At 43.0% G+C, this 21,324-nt stretch overlaps 1 protein-coding gene across 1 annotated transcript in view; it reads left to right on the top strand.

The window, feature by feature from the left end:
- pkd1a (polycystic kidney disease 1a) overlaps window positions 1-21,324 on the top strand; it is a 40,915-nt gene that overhangs the window by 16,461 nt on the left and 3,130 nt on the right. The window contains exons 16-55 of the mRNA XM_088372824.1: window positions 50-181; window positions 572-747; window positions 1,406-1,536; window positions 1,647-4,285; window positions 4,357-4,554; window positions 4,648-4,947; window positions 5,047-5,480; window positions 6,359-6,509; window positions 7,582-7,734; window positions 7,874-8,014; window positions 8,442-8,751; window positions 8,986-9,202; window positions 9,858-10,017; window positions 10,238-10,390; window positions 10,503-10,647; window positions 10,959-11,288; window positions 11,390-11,478; window positions 11,560-11,875; window positions 12,043-12,214; window positions 12,300-12,564; window positions 12,636-12,831; window positions 13,062-13,232; window positions 13,305-13,448; window positions 13,888-14,098; window positions 14,315-14,441; window positions 14,519-14,629; window positions 14,806-14,855; window positions 14,960-15,168; window positions 15,894-15,972; window positions 16,064-16,179; window positions 16,515-16,717; window positions 16,838-17,032; window positions 17,126-17,265; window positions 17,383-17,513; window positions 17,617-17,698; window positions 17,790-17,918; window positions 18,284-18,455; window positions 18,555-18,845; window positions 19,395-19,529; window positions 20,707-21,033. Of these exons, the coding sequence (XP_088228950.1) occupies window positions 50-181; window positions 572-747; window positions 1,406-1,536; window positions 1,647-4,285; window positions 4,357-4,554; window positions 4,648-4,947; window positions 5,047-5,480; window positions 6,359-6,509; window positions 7,582-7,734; window positions 7,874-8,014; window positions 8,442-8,751; window positions 8,986-9,202; window positions 9,858-10,017; window positions 10,238-10,390; window positions 10,503-10,647; window positions 10,959-11,288; window positions 11,390-11,478; window positions 11,560-11,875; window positions 12,043-12,214; window positions 12,300-12,564; window positions 12,636-12,831; window positions 13,062-13,232; window positions 13,305-13,448; window positions 13,888-14,098; window positions 14,315-14,441; window positions 14,519-14,629; window positions 14,806-14,855; window positions 14,960-15,168; window positions 15,894-15,972; window positions 16,064-16,179; window positions 16,515-16,717; window positions 16,838-17,032; window positions 17,126-17,265; window positions 17,383-17,513; window positions 17,617-17,698; window positions 17,790-17,918; window positions 18,284-18,455; window positions 18,555-18,845; window positions 19,395-19,529; window positions 20,707-21,033 (9,831 nt within the window). The remainder of the gene's footprint in view (window positions 1-49; window positions 182-571; window positions 748-1,405; window positions 1,537-1,646; window positions 4,286-4,356; window positions 4,555-4,647; window positions 4,948-5,046; window positions 5,481-6,358; window positions 6,510-7,581; window positions 7,735-7,873; window positions 8,015-8,441; window positions 8,752-8,985; window positions 9,203-9,857; window positions 10,018-10,237; window positions 10,391-10,502; window positions 10,648-10,958; window positions 11,289-11,389; window positions 11,479-11,559; window positions 11,876-12,042; window positions 12,215-12,299; window positions 12,565-12,635; window positions 12,832-13,061; window positions 13,233-13,304; window positions 13,449-13,887; window positions 14,099-14,314; window positions 14,442-14,518; window positions 14,630-14,805; window positions 14,856-14,959; window positions 15,169-15,893; window positions 15,973-16,063; window positions 16,180-16,514; window positions 16,718-16,837; window positions 17,033-17,125; window positions 17,266-17,382; window positions 17,514-17,616; window positions 17,699-17,789; window positions 17,919-18,283; window positions 18,456-18,554; window positions 18,846-19,394; window positions 19,530-20,706; window positions 21,034-21,324) is intronic.

Raw genomic sequence — 21,324 nt, forward strand, 5'->3', positions numbered from 1 at the left:
GTTCATGTTGGTTGGGTCATCACCCTAACACGTTTCTGCTCATTGTTAGAGTTACACCGCATCAGTGCTTGAAGGCTCCAATCCCACATTCAAATGGACTGTAGATGACAAGCCCTACTTTACGTATTACAACACCGTCCTTAATGTGATCTACCAGCATGCTGCCATCTACAAACTCACAGTGAGTTAGTTTACTTTGCATATTCAAGGGCCAATCCAATAAAATCCAAACCAATACTGATTTACTTTTAGATAATCTAGGAACTGCAGGTTTTTTTTTATTTTTACACAAATGATCTTTCTCTGTAGTTTCTTTAGGTGTAAATCTTGCTAGACATTTCTTCATGTGCCGTATTTTGATTGCTTGACATTCTAAATCAATCACATCTGTCATTTACATTGCAACCACAGTGGTAGATATATCCATTATTCATATCTCTTTCAATTTTCTGCCACATTTACATTGATGTCACAGTGGTAGAAATATCCATTATTCATACCTGATTCAATCTTCAGCTTCTCCTTCTATGATGCATATCCGAATTGGGCTATTGCCATCTATCTCTTCCAGGTGACGGCGATGAACCACATCAGCAGCCTCACAGAGCATTTCAATGTCACTGTGGACCGCCTGCAGCCCATGACCAACCTCACAGTGAGGGGTGTTCCGCATGTGGTCCCTCAAGGCTCCATTCAGACTCTCACCGCTTCTGTGCTCGTGGACATGTCGGTGTTGGCTACATTTCGGTAAGAACAATACAATGCAGCTTTATTTTTGGAGTGTATCATTTTACAACAGCTGTACGAAAACCCTTCATATACAGTAATGGTTCAAAATAGTGAAAATAGTCAATTCAATTTGAAACACAAATTAATATAAAATAGGAGGACAATAAGAGTCGAAAGCCAAAGACTAAAAATGGATAAAAAAAATCACTACTCATTTTTCTTCCTCTTCTGTTTGCCTTCCTCTTCATTCTTTTTTTGCTCTTTCTCCCAACTTTAGATTTATAACCATGTGGTTAGAGTAGATTGCTGCTGACTCAGATTTTCCCCTCTGCTCTGCTCGCCTCTTTTCCCTGTACAGTTTCTTTGGTTTCTTCCACTTTTTCCACATTGACTTTCCGCCGGCTTCACATAACCACTGTCCTCACTGTGGGCTTGTCTTTCTCTTTGACTCCCACCGCTCTTAGCAGTCTCGGTCCAATGAGACTTATTGAATTTCCACTCCTCCTCATCCAAACTCTCCATTGCCTCGTCAGAGACAAGTTCCAATTTCCAGTCAGCATTTAACTCTGTGTGTGTGTGTTTTGATGGAAATGGTCATTGTGGGCCAAATTCATCAGTAACCTATTTAATTTAATTTTGAAAGTTCAACATCAAATTCCCATTTTCCCTGCTTCAGATGGTCTTTCGGTGATGGGGGATATAAGGAGTTTGAATTTAAGCCTCCCTACGCACCATCCCTTTTTCAGCCAGGCTCCCCCAATCAGGTCCTCCTAAGCAACAACATCACATACATCTACTCCCAGCCAGGTATCCCAGTGTCCTTCTTTAATGGAGATAACACCGCTTGACACCTTTGATCAATAATCACCTGCACAATGCAAGTCTTTTAATCCATTTTTTTTACTTTCTGTCTCCAGGAATATACACTGCGCTGGTCTCCGTCTCCAATCGTTATGAGAACAAAAGTCAGAGCATTAACATGAGTGTCTACAGTATGCTCACTCATGTGGATATACAAACAGAGCCACGGCTTCTCCTTGCCAGCAAATCAGCAGTTTTTGAAGCTCACCCGTTGCCCTCACCCTATGGCATCCACTACGACTGGAACTTTGGAGACGATACCGATCAGTCTCAAGGTCGGCGAGTGGCACACACGTACACACGCAGTGGTGCCTTTAATGTCTGTGTGTCCGTAAATAACACCATCAGCGACACCAGGGCCTGTGCTGAGTTGTTTGTATTTGAGGAGATAGAAGAGTTGACAGCGGAAAGCTCCTCTCCATCAGAACTCCATAGTCCTACTTTAGTGAAAGCACACCTTGCAGCGGGGAATAATATCACGTGGACATTCTCCATGGGTGACGGCAGTAGTTACACTACATCGGAACCCCACGTGTCACACATCTATGCTAAAGATGGCAACTACACAGTGAATGTGACCGCTGCAAATGCCGTGAGCTCCGGCTGGACGCTCCTTACAGTGCAGGTCTACGTGTTCCAAGTTGTCAGGATCGAGCCATCCGGATGCGTCCAAGAAAGGACCCCCATTAACTTTGATACGTGGGTGTCTGGCAATGTTTCCGCAAGCCTTTTTGAATGGAGCTTTGGAGACGGAAGCCCTAACGAGACACATCTAGGGAACCCTAAAGTCTCACACACCTACAAGGCAAGCGGGAACTACTACCTTTCTCTTAATCTTTCTCGTGGCATCAACAAGGCTTCCAAGACCAACTTCTTCAAATGGGTGTGCGTGGAGCCAGCCTTAACCAGCATCAACTTTACCCTCGAGAAAACACACTATGCCGTCGGAGAAGAGATTCGGTTGCGGGTCAGCGCCGAGCCAGAGTATAGTTACAGCTATCAGTGGAACTTGGGTACTGACGAAGAACCTTTGCTGATTCGTGGCTCTGGCAATCTCCTGACAACATATAAAAATCCAGGCCATTACATAGTGACAGTAACTGTCTCCAATAACATCTCAACAAGTAATTCGAGTGTTCTGGTTGAGGTTCAGATGCCCATAGGACCCATTCTTATTCTACATAATGGTACTAAATACAATTACCTTACACTTAGGGAGACATATTTTTTCACAACCCCGGTGTCATCTCCTGGTGTCACTCACACATGGAACTTTGGGGATGGGAAGGTCATCGAGGGGCACAGTGTCCCCTACACATACAACCTCTCTGGAAACTACAACATTACGCTGACAGCAAGCAACGTCGTCAGCAGGAATCACAGTATTTTACCCGTTGCAGTGCTCTCACCAATTCGTGGGTTAACTGTCAATGCTAGCCTCATAAATGTTCCTCTGAACGCCTCAGTCCACTTTGAGGCTCACCTTTTGGAGGGAGATGATGTGCGATTTTCCTGGATCTTGTGTGACCGCTGCACTTCGATTCCGGGGACCCACACCATGTTCTACACTTTCCGCTCAGTTGGCACTTTCAACATCATCGTGACGGCAGAAAATGACATAGGGACGGCCCAAGCGAGTATCTTCTTGTTTGTTCAACGTGAATTGGAGGGGCTCCATATTTTACCCGAGGAGGAGATCGGAGTAGGTGGGGACACAGAAGTGGATGGTTGCTGTTTTCCAACAAACCGTGTTCTCCACCTTCATGCGGGCTTAAAAGAAGGCACCAACATGACTTTTACTTGGAACATCATCAGCACACTAGATCCCATTAGCTCAAGATTCAACATCAGTGGCAAGACGGTGGAGGTCAATTTCTCCACGCCGGGGCCGTGTGTTATCGTTCTTCGAGCGGCGAACCTTCTGGGTCAACTGTCCGTTAACAGAACCATTCAGTTCTTAGAGCCAACCGGAGGAGTGAATCTACAGATCAGCGACAACCCTGTTGCTGTCAATGCTCGTACAAATCTGTCAGTTTCCACTTTGGGGGGCTCAGACCTGCAATACCGCTGGTTTGTGAATGGAAATACGCTCCAATGGAAAGAACCCCAGAAGACTCACATGTTTCCCAGTCCTGGGCTATATCTGGTTTCCGTAGAGGTCTTCAATGAAGTTAGTTCCGAGCTCGTGTCTGAGATGGTCAGCGTCCAGGAGGTCATCTCTGGGCTTGGATTCACCACAATTGATGTGCCTGAGCAGAGTTACATAGCATCAGGGGTGCCTCTCATACTCCACGGGGAAGTGGTAAAAGGGACCAATGTGACATGGACATGGCTGTTTGATGGAACAACAGAAACGGGACAGAACACGTCGGTAGTGTTCCAAGAACCAAAGACAGCCATCGTCACACTGAATGCCACCAATGATATTAGTGAGCAAACGGTTTCAAAGGAGTTCTTTGTCCAAGACAAGATTCAGGGGTTGGAGTTACGGAGAAGTAAAGAGTTTGCAGCGGTCGGCGAGAGGGTGGAGTTCACCATTTCTATGGCAGCCGGCTCAGATGTTGACCTGATCCTCAGCATCAGCGGAGATGCCACCGTTACCCCGCAACTCAACAAAACCACCAATTCATATTCACATATTCACATATTCACCAGAGTGGACACCTACATGGTCAACCTCACTGCTCGCAATCAGGTAAGGCCAACTCACCCCAAAATAGCACCATTAAAAACAACTTAAAAATAATTGTTGTTTGTTTTGTACAGGTGAGTTTCAAGAGGCGACACGTCCAGGTTGAGGTGATGGAGCCCGTACGTGGACTGTCTATCCAAGGAAGCAGCGCAGCAATCCCTGTTGGTGTGGAGAGATTATTTTCCGCCAGCATCATAACTGGTGACCCTGTTGGCTTTCTCTGGACCTTTGACCTGCACCACCTCCACAAGATAACACATATTGGCAAAGAGGTAAAAAAAAAAAAAAAAGAAATCCAAATTTTTCATGTTCATAGTCATCAGATCGAAAACTAAATTCTCTCACGGTCTCATCCCACAAATCAGATGACCCTCAAACCAGAAGAAGCAGGTTTATTGACCATTTACCTGAGGGCCTTCAATTCATTGCATGCTCAGAACATCACCAAGCACATCCTTGTGCAGAACTTGCTGATGGCCGCAGTCCTACATGCGACACCTCAGGACACCCTGGTCAATAAAACTGTCACTCTGGTGGCTACTGTCACACCCAGCTCCAACCCGCTAGACTGTTTCTGGGACTTTAATGATGGCTCTACTTCAGTTCACACCAACACCACAACCGTGGGCCATGAGTACAAGAACCCAGGAAACTTCATGGTCCAAGTATGTTTCATACATGGATCGGGCCATGATTATATGGATACGTAGATCTTTAGCAATGTTTGGGGTCGTCATGGTATTTATACTTTTTCTCTCTTCCAGGTTAACTGTAGTAATCTGGTGAGCTTCGTGTTGGCCCAGGTTGAAATAAACATCAGTGTCCTGGAGTGTGAGGAACCAGAGGTACAAGTGATTCAAGCTCCCCGCCTCGCCATCTGGAGATCCCAGCCCACTTTTGTTGAGGCCACTGTGGACCTAAAAGGCTGCATGATATATGGAGCACAGTACTTGTGGCAAGTTGTCACAATGCCATCCTGTGACCATCCTCTTCACTCTGGGGGCTTGACTGATCCCTTTCAGCCATTCCCAAATACAGAAATCCCTCTGCCAGTGGAGGTGGATGTGCGGCGGCTCCAACTGTCGTTGCCCAAGATGGCATTGGCGACAGGGAACTACACTTTGGTGTTTTCTCTGTCATATGAAGGCGTGCCATTGAGGAAGGCAGCCTGTCTGCAACTTAGCGTCATGGCTGCAAGGTCAGTAAGAAGGACACGTTTTTTTCTACTGCTTCTGGTTTCATTGATCATCAGTTATGGGTGGGTCACCTAAAAATACTGGGGTATTTCAGAAATTGTATTTATGTTATCACATTTAATTGCATTCTGTTTCAGTATAAAAAATGACACAATAAAAAACTGTTGTAGAATAAAAATGTATACAAACTTATGTAACTGCGAAATTCTCTCCAAAATTACAGGGATGAGTTTTTAGATTTCAATGCTCTAACTCGGTAATTAAAGTAGGCTATATTCAAGCTATTAAAACTTTTTCTAAACCCAGGCGCATCCAATGTCTTGACAACATGCAGGATTTTTTTAACTTACACAGATATTTCAGAACTGTGGAAACCCTTCACATATCCCTGACTAAAATGGTAAAGAAAAACAAACAAACAAAACAAAAATAAATAGTCTGCGTGCTGCCCATTTAAGAGACAGAGAGAGAAAATGAGAGAGAGAGAGAGAGAGAGAGAAAAAAAAGAGAGGCCAGTAGCTCAACATATGAAAGTAATGCAGTGTTTTGTGTATGTGTTACGCAATAAAATTAGAGACGGAGATTTACACAGTATAGTTCACATGACATAATCTGACGCTCTTATGTTGGACAATTCCCAATGTTACTGCAATGAAAAAACACAGGTTGGACATACCCCATCAACTAAACAGAATGTAATCTTTTAATATTTCATTTGTTTTTGGCAAAAATTAAATCAAATGAACGCTTGTAAGTTAGTAATAATGCTGCCTTTCACCCTGACAGTGTGAGAGCCAATGAAAACTGATAGCAAAAATAGAATTTCGGGAAAGCCTGCAGTTTTTTTATGAGTTTTTTCCCCTCTGCTGTTTTCTCACAGGCTAATGCCCATCATAGAGGGCGGCACCTACAGGGTGTGGTCCAGGACCCAGGACCTCCAGCTCAGTGCAGAGCAATCCTATGATCCCAATATGGACCCTGAAAGCCAGTCACTACTCCACTACCATTGGGATTGCCAAAGTACATCAAAGGTGAGAATATGAACGCAAAATTCACACATATTTTTAGAGACGTTTGTGCAATAATTGGGATAAAATAGAACAGTCAAATGTCCTGTCTGATTGTCAGCATTGTAATGATTGAGCATGATGATTGAATTCCCTTTATGCCTAGTAAATAAACTGCGAACCTTTGCAAGCCTGCAGTTTAATATATGCAAATTATTTGCGCTTGGTTCATTTGTTTAAAAGGGCCGCTAATGTTCCTTGGAGCATTTAAATTAGACTTGCTTAGTGGGCAAATCAACACTCATAATCACACAATTACAGCATGTTGCTCACGTAAGCAATTGCGTATGTGCTCATCTTGTATTGTGTAACATTAACATAATGATTCATTATTTGCCTTTTTGCTTCTTTCTTTCTTTGGATCCCTTCTGCACATTTGACTTTAATCTAGTGGAAAGGAAATTCCACACTTATAAGATGTGCAGTACTTTGCTATAACTTTTATAGCTGTGGAAAAGTTATATAATTGTTCATCTGGTCGTGCGTACCGTTGAAGTGAAGAGGGATTTACAATTCACACGTTCCAATCTTTTTTTCTTCTTGTCTTGTGAGCGGGAATTCATGTAATGTTTTTCACACTCAACACCTCTTTTTGGACCGAAGTGTAAAACCCAGCAGAATAGGTGTGTCCAGCCTGAGTGTGTGTGAGCGTGTTTGTGGGTTTTGGTGTGTGGTGTGTTTTAAACGAAGCAAATATTTCAAGCGTGATTTGATGAACGCAGCCTGTCACAGCTGGCACCTGCCTGCCCGCCCTGCCAATTAAATTATATTCAAACATCAAATACACACGTGTGCACGTTTGCATAATGTCTTGAATAATGAGTGAAGTCTACTGCATATTGAATCTGTGTCATTGAATATTTATTAAAAACAAAGACAGAGGATTAAAAAAAACATCTGACATGAGTTAGTAATACAAATGGTAAATTGAGCTGTCATAAGACAAAATATAGTCCATGAATGTTTCTTTTTAGTTTGATTAAGGTGTTAAAGTGAGTTGCCTGAACTTACTGTCAAGCCTAATCTCTTCCTGCAGGGTCCAGAGCACTGCTCCAGCCTAAACTTCGGCTTGGGTTCCAGCGGTCCTGTCCTGGGAATATCTGGCTCTGAATTAGAGGAAGATGTTGAATACACTTTCAAACTGTCTATCAGCAAAGATGGAATGACACCAGAGTCCACAACACAAACTGTGAGTGTGCACCTTCTATAAATTTCAATTAAAATCTTAATTTATTCAGGAACCTCTTAGGTCCAGGGTGATTATGGGATATGATTTATTAAATGCTTTTGTTCCAGTATAGCTCACAAATGTGTATGTACGACAACAGGTGCTGGTCCAGGGCGGTCACATTCCCATGGTATACCTGGAGTGCGTGTCCTGTAGGGCACAGTCCATCTACGAAATCAGCCAGAACTCCTATGTCTACCTCCGAGGAACCTGCACAAACTGCCAGGGCTTCCATCGCGGGGTAAAAACACACAAGCCTCATTGGAACATGCAGACTATCACAATCCTACTGTGGCTGTCTCAGTCAGATGAGGTCACTGCTACTCACAAACAACAGTGAGGTCATTCTTTCCAGCATCTTCCTCTTCCCATTACTGCATCTCCTCTGTTTTCTGCTACTCCAATTTTTCTGCTGCAGTTATTAGGCAGTGGGTGTGAGACTGAGGTCATTGCATAAGTACAGCCAGAGAGAATCAGTTAGATGATAGCCTTACTGAAAGTGGGAAACAATCAGTATGACAAAATACGTGCTGAGTCACTTCAAGCGGCTGGGTGTGCTTAGCCGAATTCACAGCGCGTCTTCTCAGGCGTCAAAGTTCTATCTAACAGTGGAAATGCAGACATTCAAGCCTGCAGTGCACAACTTCATTTTTCTCTATCCTCATCAGAGATGGACAGCCATGACGCTGCAGAACGAGACTCTGATCCTGGACTCCTCTTCGACCACCACAGGAAATGACTGCATGAACTTGGTACTGCGGCAGGGCGTCCTTCGCCACGGAGACTCGTACATTTTCACCCTGCACGTAACCGATGACGCACTGGATGGTGAGGGGGCTGCCTCCATCACCTTGCACCACAACATGCCTCCGGGTGGTGGGAAGTGTCACCTGAAAGTGGGAGGAGACAACGGTGAAGCAGACGGTGGAAGTTGGACCATTCGAACCCTGGTGGACAGAGTGCACTTCAACTGCTCAGGTACATTGCATTTATCTCGTCGCAGATCCCGCATTTTGTTTTGGCCAACCATGTGGGACAGTTCAGGGAAAGCCCTTTTGGGTTCTCCCAGAAGTGCACCCCCACTATAAAGAGACCCTAGATGAATTTGTGAATTTGATATGAAAGGACTTGAGAACCCTCTTAAATGCATGCTGACATGTTTTTCTTTTTTAAAGTCCATATCATAATCTTTCATTCCAAATATCCTTCCAGGTTACAGTGATCGGGGCGTCTCGGAAACACCTTTACTCTACAGTTTGTTGGCAACCCGCTGTAAGGAGGACAACTGTGAGGAGTTCTGTGTGTACAAAGGCAGCAGTCCAGAACATTCGGCCTTCCTTCCCCCGGGCTTCAGCTCGGCTCGACACCGCGTGGCCGTGTCTATTACCGTGGAGGACCTTCAGGGAGCATCAATCACTGCCCTCAACAAGTAAACAAGTTAATTTGAGGTTGAGAATTTGGCGCTGACCACAACAACAACATTTTTGCTGCATTCATTTAACTGAGTTGTGGCTCCATAAGATAATTGGACCTGCGCTTAAACTAGCATAGGATTAGGAGAATTGCTATGCTCTTCATGTCCTGATGTGGGTGTCATGAAAGACACCCTAAGATTATTTGTTGTCTAATCTATTCCATTATTTTGATGGTAGTTTTGAAGGCTTCATTGCCTTGTTTGCGAACTTGTTGCCATTAAGCAGAGCAGAGGCAGCTTGGTGTGTGAAAATCACTTGTAGTGATTAACCTGTATCTTAAGTAGAGCTGCTTAAGTAGAGTCATTCGGATCCCAGATTGCGGACACTAAATTGCGGACACTAAATTGCGGGTTTACTCAGATTGCAGGCCCAGTTGGCAATAAGTGTACAAGTGGTTGAGACTGCTGTATTGAAAGAGATTTTCACCTTAGATTGCACTGTTTGTTTTCTCCATGGAAAATTTGACTGTGTTTGTGGAAGACAAGCAAATGGTTGTGGAAAATCATTTATTGGTGGAGCTACAAATCACACAAAATACTACAACAATACTATGCAGATTTCATAAAACGTAGAAAGCTAAACCATTTGTCATTTATTTTTGGTCCACAGGTCAATTGAGGTGGTGCTGCCGGATCCACCAGCTGTGTACAGTAGTCTTCCTCATTGGCTGGCTGAGTTGACTGACAGCAAACTTAAACAGCTGCTGGAGCAAGGAGACTCCCAGAGGGTCAGGGAGCTCTCCTTGGCTCTTATTACTGTTTTGAATGAGGTAGGAGACATCTGAACATGAACACTGGAATGTACACTATGCATGCATTTTACCAATTTCCCTTTAGGATTACTCAGTCAGCCCAGAGAATAGATTGATTGATGAAATAAATAAATAAATAAACTGATACAATTTTATCAAACAAATATTAGAATTAACAGAGTGAATGTATTTCTCTGTATCTCAATATCTGTCCTCTTGTCTGATTATATTGTAACAGTACGAGCAGAACAGGGAGTCAACCCGCGTGTCACTAGCGGAGCGGATTTACCGAGTCAGAGTCCGCAGCAATATTACCAGGGCGCTGACTGCGCTGGATCTCAACACTGTTAATGACATTCAGCAAACGTCTGCTGCGCTGGCGCAATGTACAGTAAGTATAATGTTTTGTTTGAAGAGACAAGAAAAGAGGACCTGTGAGAGTGAAAGATGGTCGCAAGCTAAAAAGCTTGTACGAGTTAGTTGTTTCCTTTGCGTGTTTTTAGGCGGTGAGTCGGGAGTTCATCTGCGAGGAGTGTCAGAACAGCACACTCAACAAACTTGAGTCCATGTTAGAGATTCTGCAAAATGACACCAAGCAGGGAACGGTTACTCCAACTGAGATAGCTGACAACATCCTCAACATTATGGGTAAGAGATCTGCAGGCTTTCTCGAGAGTGATATGTTATACCCACAGTCATCATTGAGATGTTTGTGCTAAAAATTCAAATTATTCTCTAATGGTCGATGACTTGAAAATTATGCCGGGTGCCAAGATCATTAATTGTAATCGTTCACTCATTTGACTTGTGGTCTTTGTTTGACCATTATTCTTATCACGCAAGACATGAGGATTAAAGAAAATAAAATGGGTACAGACTTGAGCATACTATTTTATCAGAATGCCATTTTCACAAATTCTCCCAGCTTTTTCTATAATTTTCCACATCTCTTTCAAAAGGTGATCTGATCCACCAAGTCAGCCAGTCAGCATCTTACTTCCAACCCGCCTACCTGGATTCCGCATCAGTCTTCTCGACTTCTCCCTTGACCTCGTCTGGCGAATACCAAGGAGGTATCCAGCTGGACCCCTCTCCGTCAACCTTAGAGCCACACCCACTACGAGTGGCGGCCAAAGCCTACAGCCTGTCCTCGGTCCTCATGCTCATCCTTATGCACGGCCGCGTCCTGAACGAGGAACCGCTTGTGCTCAGGGGATCAGAAATAGCTGCCACGGGAAAACTTGCAGACCCCCAGAGCCTGCTCTGTTACCATGGCAACAGCAGTCCAGGTGAGCCTGTAGATTCAGTCGTGGCCCAATGAATCATGTCTGTTTTCATCACTTCTGTCAGGATCAATGTATCACGATAGTGCCATCTCGTGTGTCTGTAGAGTGCCAGCGGTTCTCCATCCCCAGAGCGTTCAACAGCAGTCTTGGCAGAGCAGCTGCAGGGAACAGTGTCATGCAGCTACTCTTGCAGGTAAGCAACATGAACTCTGCCAACATCCTCTATAATCGGGATTCCTCCACACATGAGCTTCCCTTTTTTTTTTCTCCACAGTTGGAGTCCAACCCGTTCCCCTTCAACTATGTAGCCAACTACACCGTCTCCACAGAGGTGGCATCCATGGAGTTCCGCACTCAAAATGGCACCCAGATTCCCATCTCCGGACTGGATGACAATCTCGCCATCACTGTTGCCATTAACAATGGCACTGGCGGAGAGCTCGGCGCAGATTCCTCAGGCGCAGGAGGCGTGCCCACGGCCGGAGCCGTCAACATCAGCCAGTGCGACTCGGTCATCGTCAGGGTGATAACAGGGAACAGCAACCGACAGGCTGGACTGTTTGTTCAGCTCAACTTCACCTCTCTGGAAGGTCATTGTTCGACTTTTAGAAATTTTGACTGTGAAGTGAGCACATTTGCGAGAGATATAAATTTTTCCCACATATTTAGTTGTTTGGAAAAATGCAGTCTAGAGTTAGGGTTAATATACATATATGTATACTTTATTTTAGTTACTATGTATTATACCTTTCCCCAGATGGTGGAGGTGAGGGCGATGAAGATTCCAAGGAGCCATATATCGACGCCTACCTTCACTCCCACGATCAGCCTAATGAATTCAACTGCACCGACAGAAAACGTATCGCACTCAATATGACCCGAAGCCAAGGCCTCGATCATAGGAAGTACACTTTCTTCCTGTCGCCAGAGTAAGAGCCCCCCACCCACCCACCATTACAGATGCATGCTAAACATAGTTGTAATTAGCGTCCATTTCTGCCATCTGTTCCACAGGACGTATGACACTACTCTTGACTACTTTATCAACGTGAGCACGCCCTGCAGCCCCACCTCACAGTCTGCCGGTGTTCATCTTGAGGTGGGGCTTTTCGTCTCACTGTGCCAGTACTTCAGCGAGAGCGAGAAGCAGTGGCGAACAGACGGCATGGTGCCCCTGGCAGAAACCAACGCCAGCAGAGCCGTTTGTCGCACCAGACACCTCACCGCCTTCGCAGCAGGCCTCTTTGTACCACCTCATGCAGTCAGCTTTACTGTGCCAGTCAGTACTAAAACGAAAAAAACATATTCTTGTTGTTAAGATCAACATGTAACTTTGTTCATCTTTTTCAGGCGCGCTCTGGCCCACCAAGCTTAGTGGTGTTGCTGGTGTGTGTGCTGGGCTTGCTCAGCTACGTGGTTGCTGCTGCCATTTTGCACAAGTTAGACCAGCTGGATTTGCGACGGGCTGGTGTGGTCCCTCTGTGTGGCACCGATGGACTCTTTAAATATGAGGTTCAAGTCAAAACTGGCTGGAGTCATGGTGCAGGTAAATGAATGAGTGACAACCTTTTAACTGGGACGCTGTCATCCTCCCATGCTACCCCATAGTGAACACTTAGAAAACTAACTGTTGTGTGAAAATGCTTTAAAAACACGAGGCGTACCCTGGACCATCATAATACAACATTTTCACACTCAGATTCTTACCCTTAAGAGTCTTAATACATGCGCCAAGAGGAAAAATTTTATGATAAATGTGTGTGTGTACAATTTCAGGAACAACAGCTCATGTAGGAATCAGTCTCTATGGTCGTGAGGGCCGTACCGGACACCGCCATCTTGACACCAGGGGAGCCTTTACTCGCAACGCCCTCGACATCTTCCATGTTGCTACGGACACCAGCCTTGGCAGTGTGTGGAAAATACGCATTTGGCATGATAATAAGGGTAATGACATTAACAACATCAACAAATGCTGAAGGTGTCTTATTTTTAATGAAGTCATTTGCTTTCCCTTAGGTTTGTCCCCAGCATGGATGTTGCAGTATGTCTTGGTCAAGGATTTACAGACGGGAAGTAGTTACTTCTTCCTGGTTGATGAATGGCTGTCTGTAGACAATGAGAAAACTGAGGGTCGGCTAGAAATGGAAGTGGAGGCCTCAGGTAAATCTGAAATCATACCATACATACTGATTCATGATTGCCAGCAATGAGATGTGTACACTGAAATGGGAAGTCAACCTGAAAATGTTCTTTACAATAATATGTTGTTTTTGCCCCCAGTGGTCTAAACACAGCATTCCGATTAATATTGATGTCATTTTCAGTTGACAGCAAGTGGCAAAATGGCCGCACCATGAGATGGATACAAAAAAATACCTTTTGCCTGTTTAATTCATATTCTACAAACAAAACATTAATCAATACACTGTGTTTTGACTAGTTGGACTGCACAGAACATATTGCAAAGAAAATTTTGGGGTTGACTTTCACATGAATTCATTCAGTTTTAAACCTACTAATGAGATTTTAATTTGACTATCACAATCCAAACTTTTTGGAATGGCTCACCAATGGTTATTGCCGACTCTGTTTTGTTCAGAAGAGGGATCGCTGCGCCAGTTTCCCCGTCTACTGCGGTGTGAGCTTCAGAGGGCGCTGTGTGAGAGTCACCTATGGCTGTCACTGTGGGAGAAGCCCCCTCGCAGCCCCTTTACTCGCTTGCAGAGAGCCACATGCTGTGCTTTGTTACTGCAGCTATTTTTGGCCTTCAACACACTATGGTACAGCATTGTGGTGGACAAGAGAGTCAGGTGTGTGCAACCTTTCTGTTCTGTGCTTATGGTTGCTGCATATGGCTCGGGTATTTTACCATCCATCCATCATCCGTCCGTCCGTCCGTCCGTCCATCCGTCCATCCATCCATCCAAATAGCAAAACATCATGGTTTAAAAGATGTATTCACATTCAAGCCTTGATATTTTCCCCAGGTGCTCTTGTTCTTATTTTGTTGCCATTCTCTGTTGCAGCCCACAGGCCGTGGCGCAGTTAGCTTCACTGAACGGGGAGACTGTAGCAGCAGGTGTGGTGACATGTCTGATGGCCTATCCTCTCTATCTCCTTGTTTTCACACTCTTCAGAATGAGCCGCAGCAAGGTACTGCTATCAAAAACCTGCTTCCATCCAGTATCTCACACGTGAGCTAACTAGTTTTTGTTTGTGCAAATCCTTAGTGTGTCTCAGTGAAGCAGGTGCCTCCTCCAGGGGACCAGGAGTCAGTGGAAATTGATTATTTCCTGGAGAACTCCAATGCTGGAAGCTCTTTCCTCTACTTTGATGGCGAGGTAGAGTCTTGTGTGCTAAAAATAATTTAGACATTTTATACTGTTTGGTGAGGCGGATGTTTGATTAGCTTTTTCTTGGAAATACTCATTTCGGTTTAGCATGGACTACGTTTTTTTTGTGCTCCTTACCCCTGGCCTTCTCATGGTTAATCCCTTTCTCGCTCTCTGCTACTCAGACCAATTCAGAGGAAACCAATGTGGATTTGCCCACTCCATCCACCAAAAGGTCAGTTAATTATTTTTCTGTTACACAAAATTTTACTTCCATCATTTCAACAAACGTTGGGTGTTGATTCAGTGCCCGTAAATGCCTCACTGTCTGTGTTTCAGTCTGGCGAGTTGGGACATGGCAGAGGACGAGATAGATGACAGAGACTGGCCCGAGCTGTCGGGTCATGTTTCTGAGACGGGAGGGGCGGGACATGGAGCAGGGCTCCCGAGGCTGAAGAGGGGCCAAGGGAGCAGGCACCTTGGTGTGGACATCACCTTTAACCCTGACAATGAGGATGAGCAACGTCACAAATACTTTACTTCATCAGGTAAGCTCAAATATGATCACATATACTGTATAAGTACACATATACGTTCTACAGGGCAATTATTGAAATACTTCCAAATTCAACATTTATTCATATTTTTTCATTTTTGGAAATACAGTATCTCATCAAGTATTACTGTTATGTAATTAGCATGACACATCGTCGCAAACAGTGTCCATTTTGACTTAAAGGGGAAGTTTGCAGTGTTACAGCTGTTATTAAGATTTCCAAGTATAGCCTCACTTCACTTATCATTTCCTCAAGTCCTGGACCAACGCACTCATTGATGTGCTCAATCAGGCAAGGCAAGGCCATTCATAGTACCATGTGATTATGATGGTGTGTTATAAATAGTTTCAGATATTGCTCTTCTATTGTATTCATCACAATAATAATTTTGATTTCTAATCATCATTAGTGGGCATGAGTATGTGGCTCATCCATTAAAATAAGTGTCCAGTTTATTCAACAATTCCAATAAATTTGTCCGGATTTTTTTATCAAATGAAGTCAGTCTTTTGAATACAAATGTTGACGTTCAAATATATCAAATATAATTTTGACTCCTCAGTCTTCTGTTTATTTGTGAGCTATAGTGCTTTGTTATTCAAACAATGACCAGCAATTTTATTTTTATGTGGTGATTAGCAGCTCAGTTGTTACTGATAGACTTTTGTTTTACCAACTATGAGTCCAAACAGTGGTTGAGTTACTTTTCCTTGCAGATGAGGACCTCATCAAACACATTCTGAGCGATGGCCAGAACTTCTTTCCGCAAGCAGATGAAAGTGAAATGGCTGATCTGTGAGTATCGACGGAATGCAAATAATCAGATTGGACATTTTGGGGATTTTCTTGAATTTCATTTTTTTTCTCTTCCCTGCACGTTTGTCAGGTCAAGCATTTTAGAAGATAACACCGAGGTGATTCTTCTCCAGAAAATCAATGACCCTCTCCCTCTCGAATCGGTCAGAAGAGAACCCCCGAGAACTGCTTTCTCCTCCAATACAGGTTTGTGTGGAGTACATTCAGAATGTATATCCTTTGATGAAATGATAAGCATCTAATATTTTGTGTTTTCTCCTTATTGACTCCCTTGCATCAAGTTTACTATTTTGTCATTCTGACCTATTGTTTTATTTGAGTTGCCAAGCTATGATGGCAACACACATTCTTATTTTGTTGATATTGCTTAGTTACAAAGGTGCCCCAAATTGTTTCTTATCTGTTTTAAGTTGTCCTTCGTCTGTATACAGGTCATCTTGCCAATTGAATGACACTTTTCTGTCCACTTTTGTAGTGTAATACATTAAAGTTTGTTTTTATCTGATCCCGCCCTTCTCCAGTCGTGACGGATGTTTGTCGTCCAAGACGGTTCCCTCCCTGGTGTGGACGCGCTGCCCTTTGGGGAAGCTGGGCAGCGATTGCCTTGGCTAACAGCGTATCCATATGGGCAGCTCACGGGTTCAGTCAGAGAGTGGCCATGATGTGGCTCATCTCCTGCTTTGCCAGCTTTCTCTGCTCCTGTCTCCTGTTAGAACCAATGAAGGTGTGTAAAATGTTAAACACACCCACTCAATTTGATAAGTACTTTGTATATTTGCACTGTTTTAAATCACTCAACTTTTTGTTTTTTTTTAACAAAAGGGTTGTTTAATTTGTCCTTCAGGTTTTGTGTGAGGCCATTTATTATGCAGTGTTTGTGTGCCGCCTGCGCCCTGAGGACCAGGATGTGTTGGTGGAGTTCCCCATGGTGGAGAGGGTGGTGCAGCGGGTCCACAGGGTGCGGCCCCCTCAGGGCTATGCTCTGTCCCAGGATCGGCACCAGGCCCGCAAGGTCCGCATGCTGCACAATATGTTGAAGGTAAGCAGGAGATGCATTACAAGCGCTTCATTGGGTCCCCTCAGTGTTTTCAAAGTTAAAATATTTGTTGTTGTTGTTGTTTATCATTTTCAGAACTTCCTGGTCTACATGTTCTACTTGTTGGTGGTTCTTCTTCTCAACTATTCGGACTCTGCCAAAGACACACACAGCCTGAGACTTCATACTCAATTGCAACATGTGCTACACACACCTGAGTACCACAACATCAGCAGGTAAAATAAAGATCCTGTAAACTCTACAACCACAATAAGCATGATTCAATATTTTCAAGTGGAGCAACTCAGCATCAATGATTCTCATAATTTTCTAATCTCTGTTATGTTGTTTAGCCGAGACGATGTTCTGGTTTGGCTGGACAAATCCTTATTACCCCGCCTTCTGAATGACTCCGCCCTCCTCGGAGACACAGGAAGTGTTTTACTTGGCACAATGAGACTAAGACAAATCCACCACACACAGGGTGAGATGTGGTTATGTTGCATTTGTTGGAGCCCAAATCTATACTGAGCTCTCTAACCACATAGTATGTGCATATTCTTAAATATTTGCTCTATTTTTTTCAGTTTTGGCTGGTTCAAGATCAGAGGACAGGTGGGAACAAGGCTGGCCGAGTAGCACAGCTTCTGGTGCTGCAGACACGAACCGGTAGGCAAAGGATTGCAGGACCTATTCTGTGTCTGTTAAATATGTGATTTATATTATTTATATTTATATTGATTTTTTTGGCTCCTGCCAGGTTGTGGCGTTTTGGTCCGAGAAGTGTGCTCAATAATGGCACGGATTTGGTCATTCACTTGAACAGAAGTCTGGAGGAAGCCTCGAGCTCTTTGCAGCAGCTGCAGCAGGAACATTGGCTTGGCGACAGGTTAGTAACAACTTTCATCCTCTTAAAACGGAGTTAATGTTTCTTTTAACAGACAAAACAATGTGAGGGATTCGCTAATCAACAAATAGTTGTCGAAATATTGGATTGTGATTTTCTTACAGATCTGACTCGCTTAGTTCTATTGTCCAACACCAGTGATGTGACAAGGACTGAACTGAAATGCAGCATGCATATCAATTTTTTTAATTTTAGATTGTCAGAAAATGATCGTTGCCAAGGTTCAGCATCCCGTAATATTTGCTGTGATGGCCAGTTGTTTTTGCACATTTGGATAGTCATGAGAAATATGAACCAAAATATTAGCAATAAATTTTCTTCTTTCTTCCTGTGTGTTGTTTTTGTAGGAGCCGTGCTTTGTTTGTGGAGTTCTCACTCTATAACATCAACACAAAACTCTTGGCAGTCTTTTCTTTCCTCTTTGAGTTCCCAGTTTCTGAGCATGCTCAGTCCAGCCTTGAACTCATTGTCATCACTCTGTGGCCAATCACAGGGCTCGATCTCCAGCTTCTTTTAATGGTAACTACAGTGCATTAGAAGCGATTAGCACAATGCAAATAAATTCCCGTCCTTTATTTTGTCATTTTGCTGATACAACTTTGTTTTCTTCCTTACTAGCTGGTCCTTCTTGCCCTGGTGTTATATTTCCTGGTACGGGGACTTTTGGGTTTCCTCCGTGAAGGTTACTCATACCTGCTATCCACCTGGAGACTCCTAGGTGTCTGTAAACTTGCTCTGGCAGCATCTGTTTGCGGCCTGCATCTGAGTCGGTGCGTCATGGCCCAGCGGCAGTGGGCATCCTACCTCAGTCAACCACGGGATGCCTTCACAGACTTCTACCCACTTGCCAAACAGAGTCAGATGTATACAGTCATGGCAGCCCTGCTACTCTTTATATTGGTTCTCAAGGTAAGAAATCAAACTACAGTTACACTTCAAAAGTAACAATAATGTCACTATGTATATATTTCATTGAATTCAACTTTATTCTTAAATGTCTCTGTTAAAAATTTAAACCAGGTGTAATTTTTATGCAAAGTAGTTGTTATGGGAAGCTTCAAATTTGCTTCATGAATCAATTGTATTTTTTGACTCCTCTAATTGCACTCTCACCAAATTACCCTGGGCTGGAAGCACACTGACTTGTGATTTCAACAGTGCCATCTAAAGGAGTAAAAAAAAAATACAACAGCTGGTTCATGACGCAAATTTTAAAGTTTCATTTTCTCATCACTACTGAATGTGACTATTAATGTGACAGTTGTTTTTTAAAGCAAGTAATAAAGTACACAAGTTTCTATTTCAAGATTCAGATTTATATTACTATTATTTTCATAGACCGTTAAGATTTGATTTTAAGTTTTCCATTCAATAAATGTCGATACTTTCTCAATGAGCATTTGAATAAGTTGGAAGGTTTCCTTGAATACATTTTGTTCCCTTTGCGCAATCATGCAGGCCTCTCATCAGTTGCGCTTCCTGCGAGAGTGGGCCGTGTTTGGCCGAGCTCTGCGACGCTCTGTTTGGGAACTGCTGGGCGTCGCTCTGGCCCTCCTGCTCTTGCTGCTGGCGTACTCACACACCGGACACCTGGTCAGTGTCTCCTTTAAGTCATATTTGTGTTAAGCTCTGATGCTTATGACATAGTATGAAGTTCATCAGCTTTCTGTTTATGTTGGATATTTGTAAGAAGAGAACTAATGTGAAGGCTTTCTTTTCAGTGGTAGATACAAAAAAAAGGATACCAGAGGACTTTGGACTATTTAACATTAGTAATGTGAAGCAATGCAAACCCAAACAAAATGTTAACTAACAATAAAATTACAAACCTAGAATTCTATTCCAACTTGTAATTAATAGAATTCTAGGTTCTAGGTTGTATTCTTATACATGGGGGGGGCGATAGAGTTCAACAATTAGGTTCAATTTGATGCGCTCACATCTTCGAAATCAAAACCGATTGTCTGATTTAAATAATTGTTTGTTTCACCCATCAAACCAAAGTATAACAATATTCATTGTGAAACCCCAGTCCCATATTTTGCCTTGATGTAATTGTCACATATTATTGATTCATTCCCTCTCTCAAATCAAATGTTTATTTAATATTTATTATTTTTTACTTCTTTGCCCCAAATGTCACACTGGTGGATATTCAACCATTAGGCCAACAACACTGCAAGTCTTTTGACACACACACACACACGCGCGCACACACACACATTAGCATACATATTGCTTTAAACACACCAAAAGCTCCTGCAGTGTCATTTTCATTCACTTGAGCTCCTCTAAGCTTTGCTTCAACATGGAATCCATTTAAATTGTTTTTGCCTCAAATAAATTGAATGAATGCAGCCACAAGGTCATTGCATTCTTCCATCGGACTTCACATCTTAGTGAATGTTAGACTGTTGTTATCATTTTAAGATAATGAAAATTTTCATGATAACAACAGTCTATGTTGGGCAAATATATTTGAAAACATTCACTAAGATGTGAAGTATGTATGTGTATATATATATATATATATATATATATATATATATATATATATATATATATATATATATATATATATATATATATATAATATATTACATATTATATATATATATATTTATATGATTTTTTATTAACTTTTTTTAACAAGCTACTCTTTGTACATACCCACATTTTTTTTTTTTTAAACAAAGTAACTTTGAAAAGAAAAAAATCATAATTATTCTTGAATTTTGTTTCATGATGTCTCTCCTTTCTGTCACTCTAGCTCTTCCATTCTGTCTTTGATGGCTATGGAAGCGTCAGCTCCGCCTGTCTGTCCTTGTTGGGCGCTGGCGGCCGAGGTCTGTTGTCATGGGAACCTTCCCGGACACTAACCGGTCCCTCTGCCACGGTCTCCTCACTGGTGTTCCATGCCAGTTTTGCCGTGCTTCGGTTGGTCTTAATCTGGTTAGTCATCTCCATTTTATTGAGGAACTACCGGCGCGGACGTGCCGAGTTGTACCGGCCCGCTGTTGATCTGCAAGACTACGAGATGGTCGAACTGTTCCTCAGGAGACTCAAAATGTGGATGGGACTTAGCAGGACCAAGGAGGTACTGAACTGCTTTGATACACTATATGGGATGCACATTTTATCTTCATTTTGAAAAGGCTTTAAAAGAATTAGATAACTATCAATATCAGCTATCTGAAGTATTTATCGCGATACCCACCCAGCCGTGTTTGCCAACTTCATCGTGTTATACTTAGGTAACAGTTGTCTCTATTGCAGAGTGCCAGTCCAGCCTGTGCGCAGAAATAAAATAAATTATCTGTCATTGGTTTCATTAAAATGTTACATATCAAAATTACTAATGGTATCGTATCTGTGAGTACTTAAGAAT

This window comes from Syngnathus floridae, chromosome 4 (assembly GCF_059516105.1).
Source record: "Syngnathus floridae isolate MCC-2025c chromosome 4, RoL_Sflo_1.0, whole genome shotgun sequence".
NCBI lineage: Eukaryota > Metazoa > Chordata > Actinopteri > Syngnathiformes > Syngnathidae > Syngnathus > Syngnathus floridae.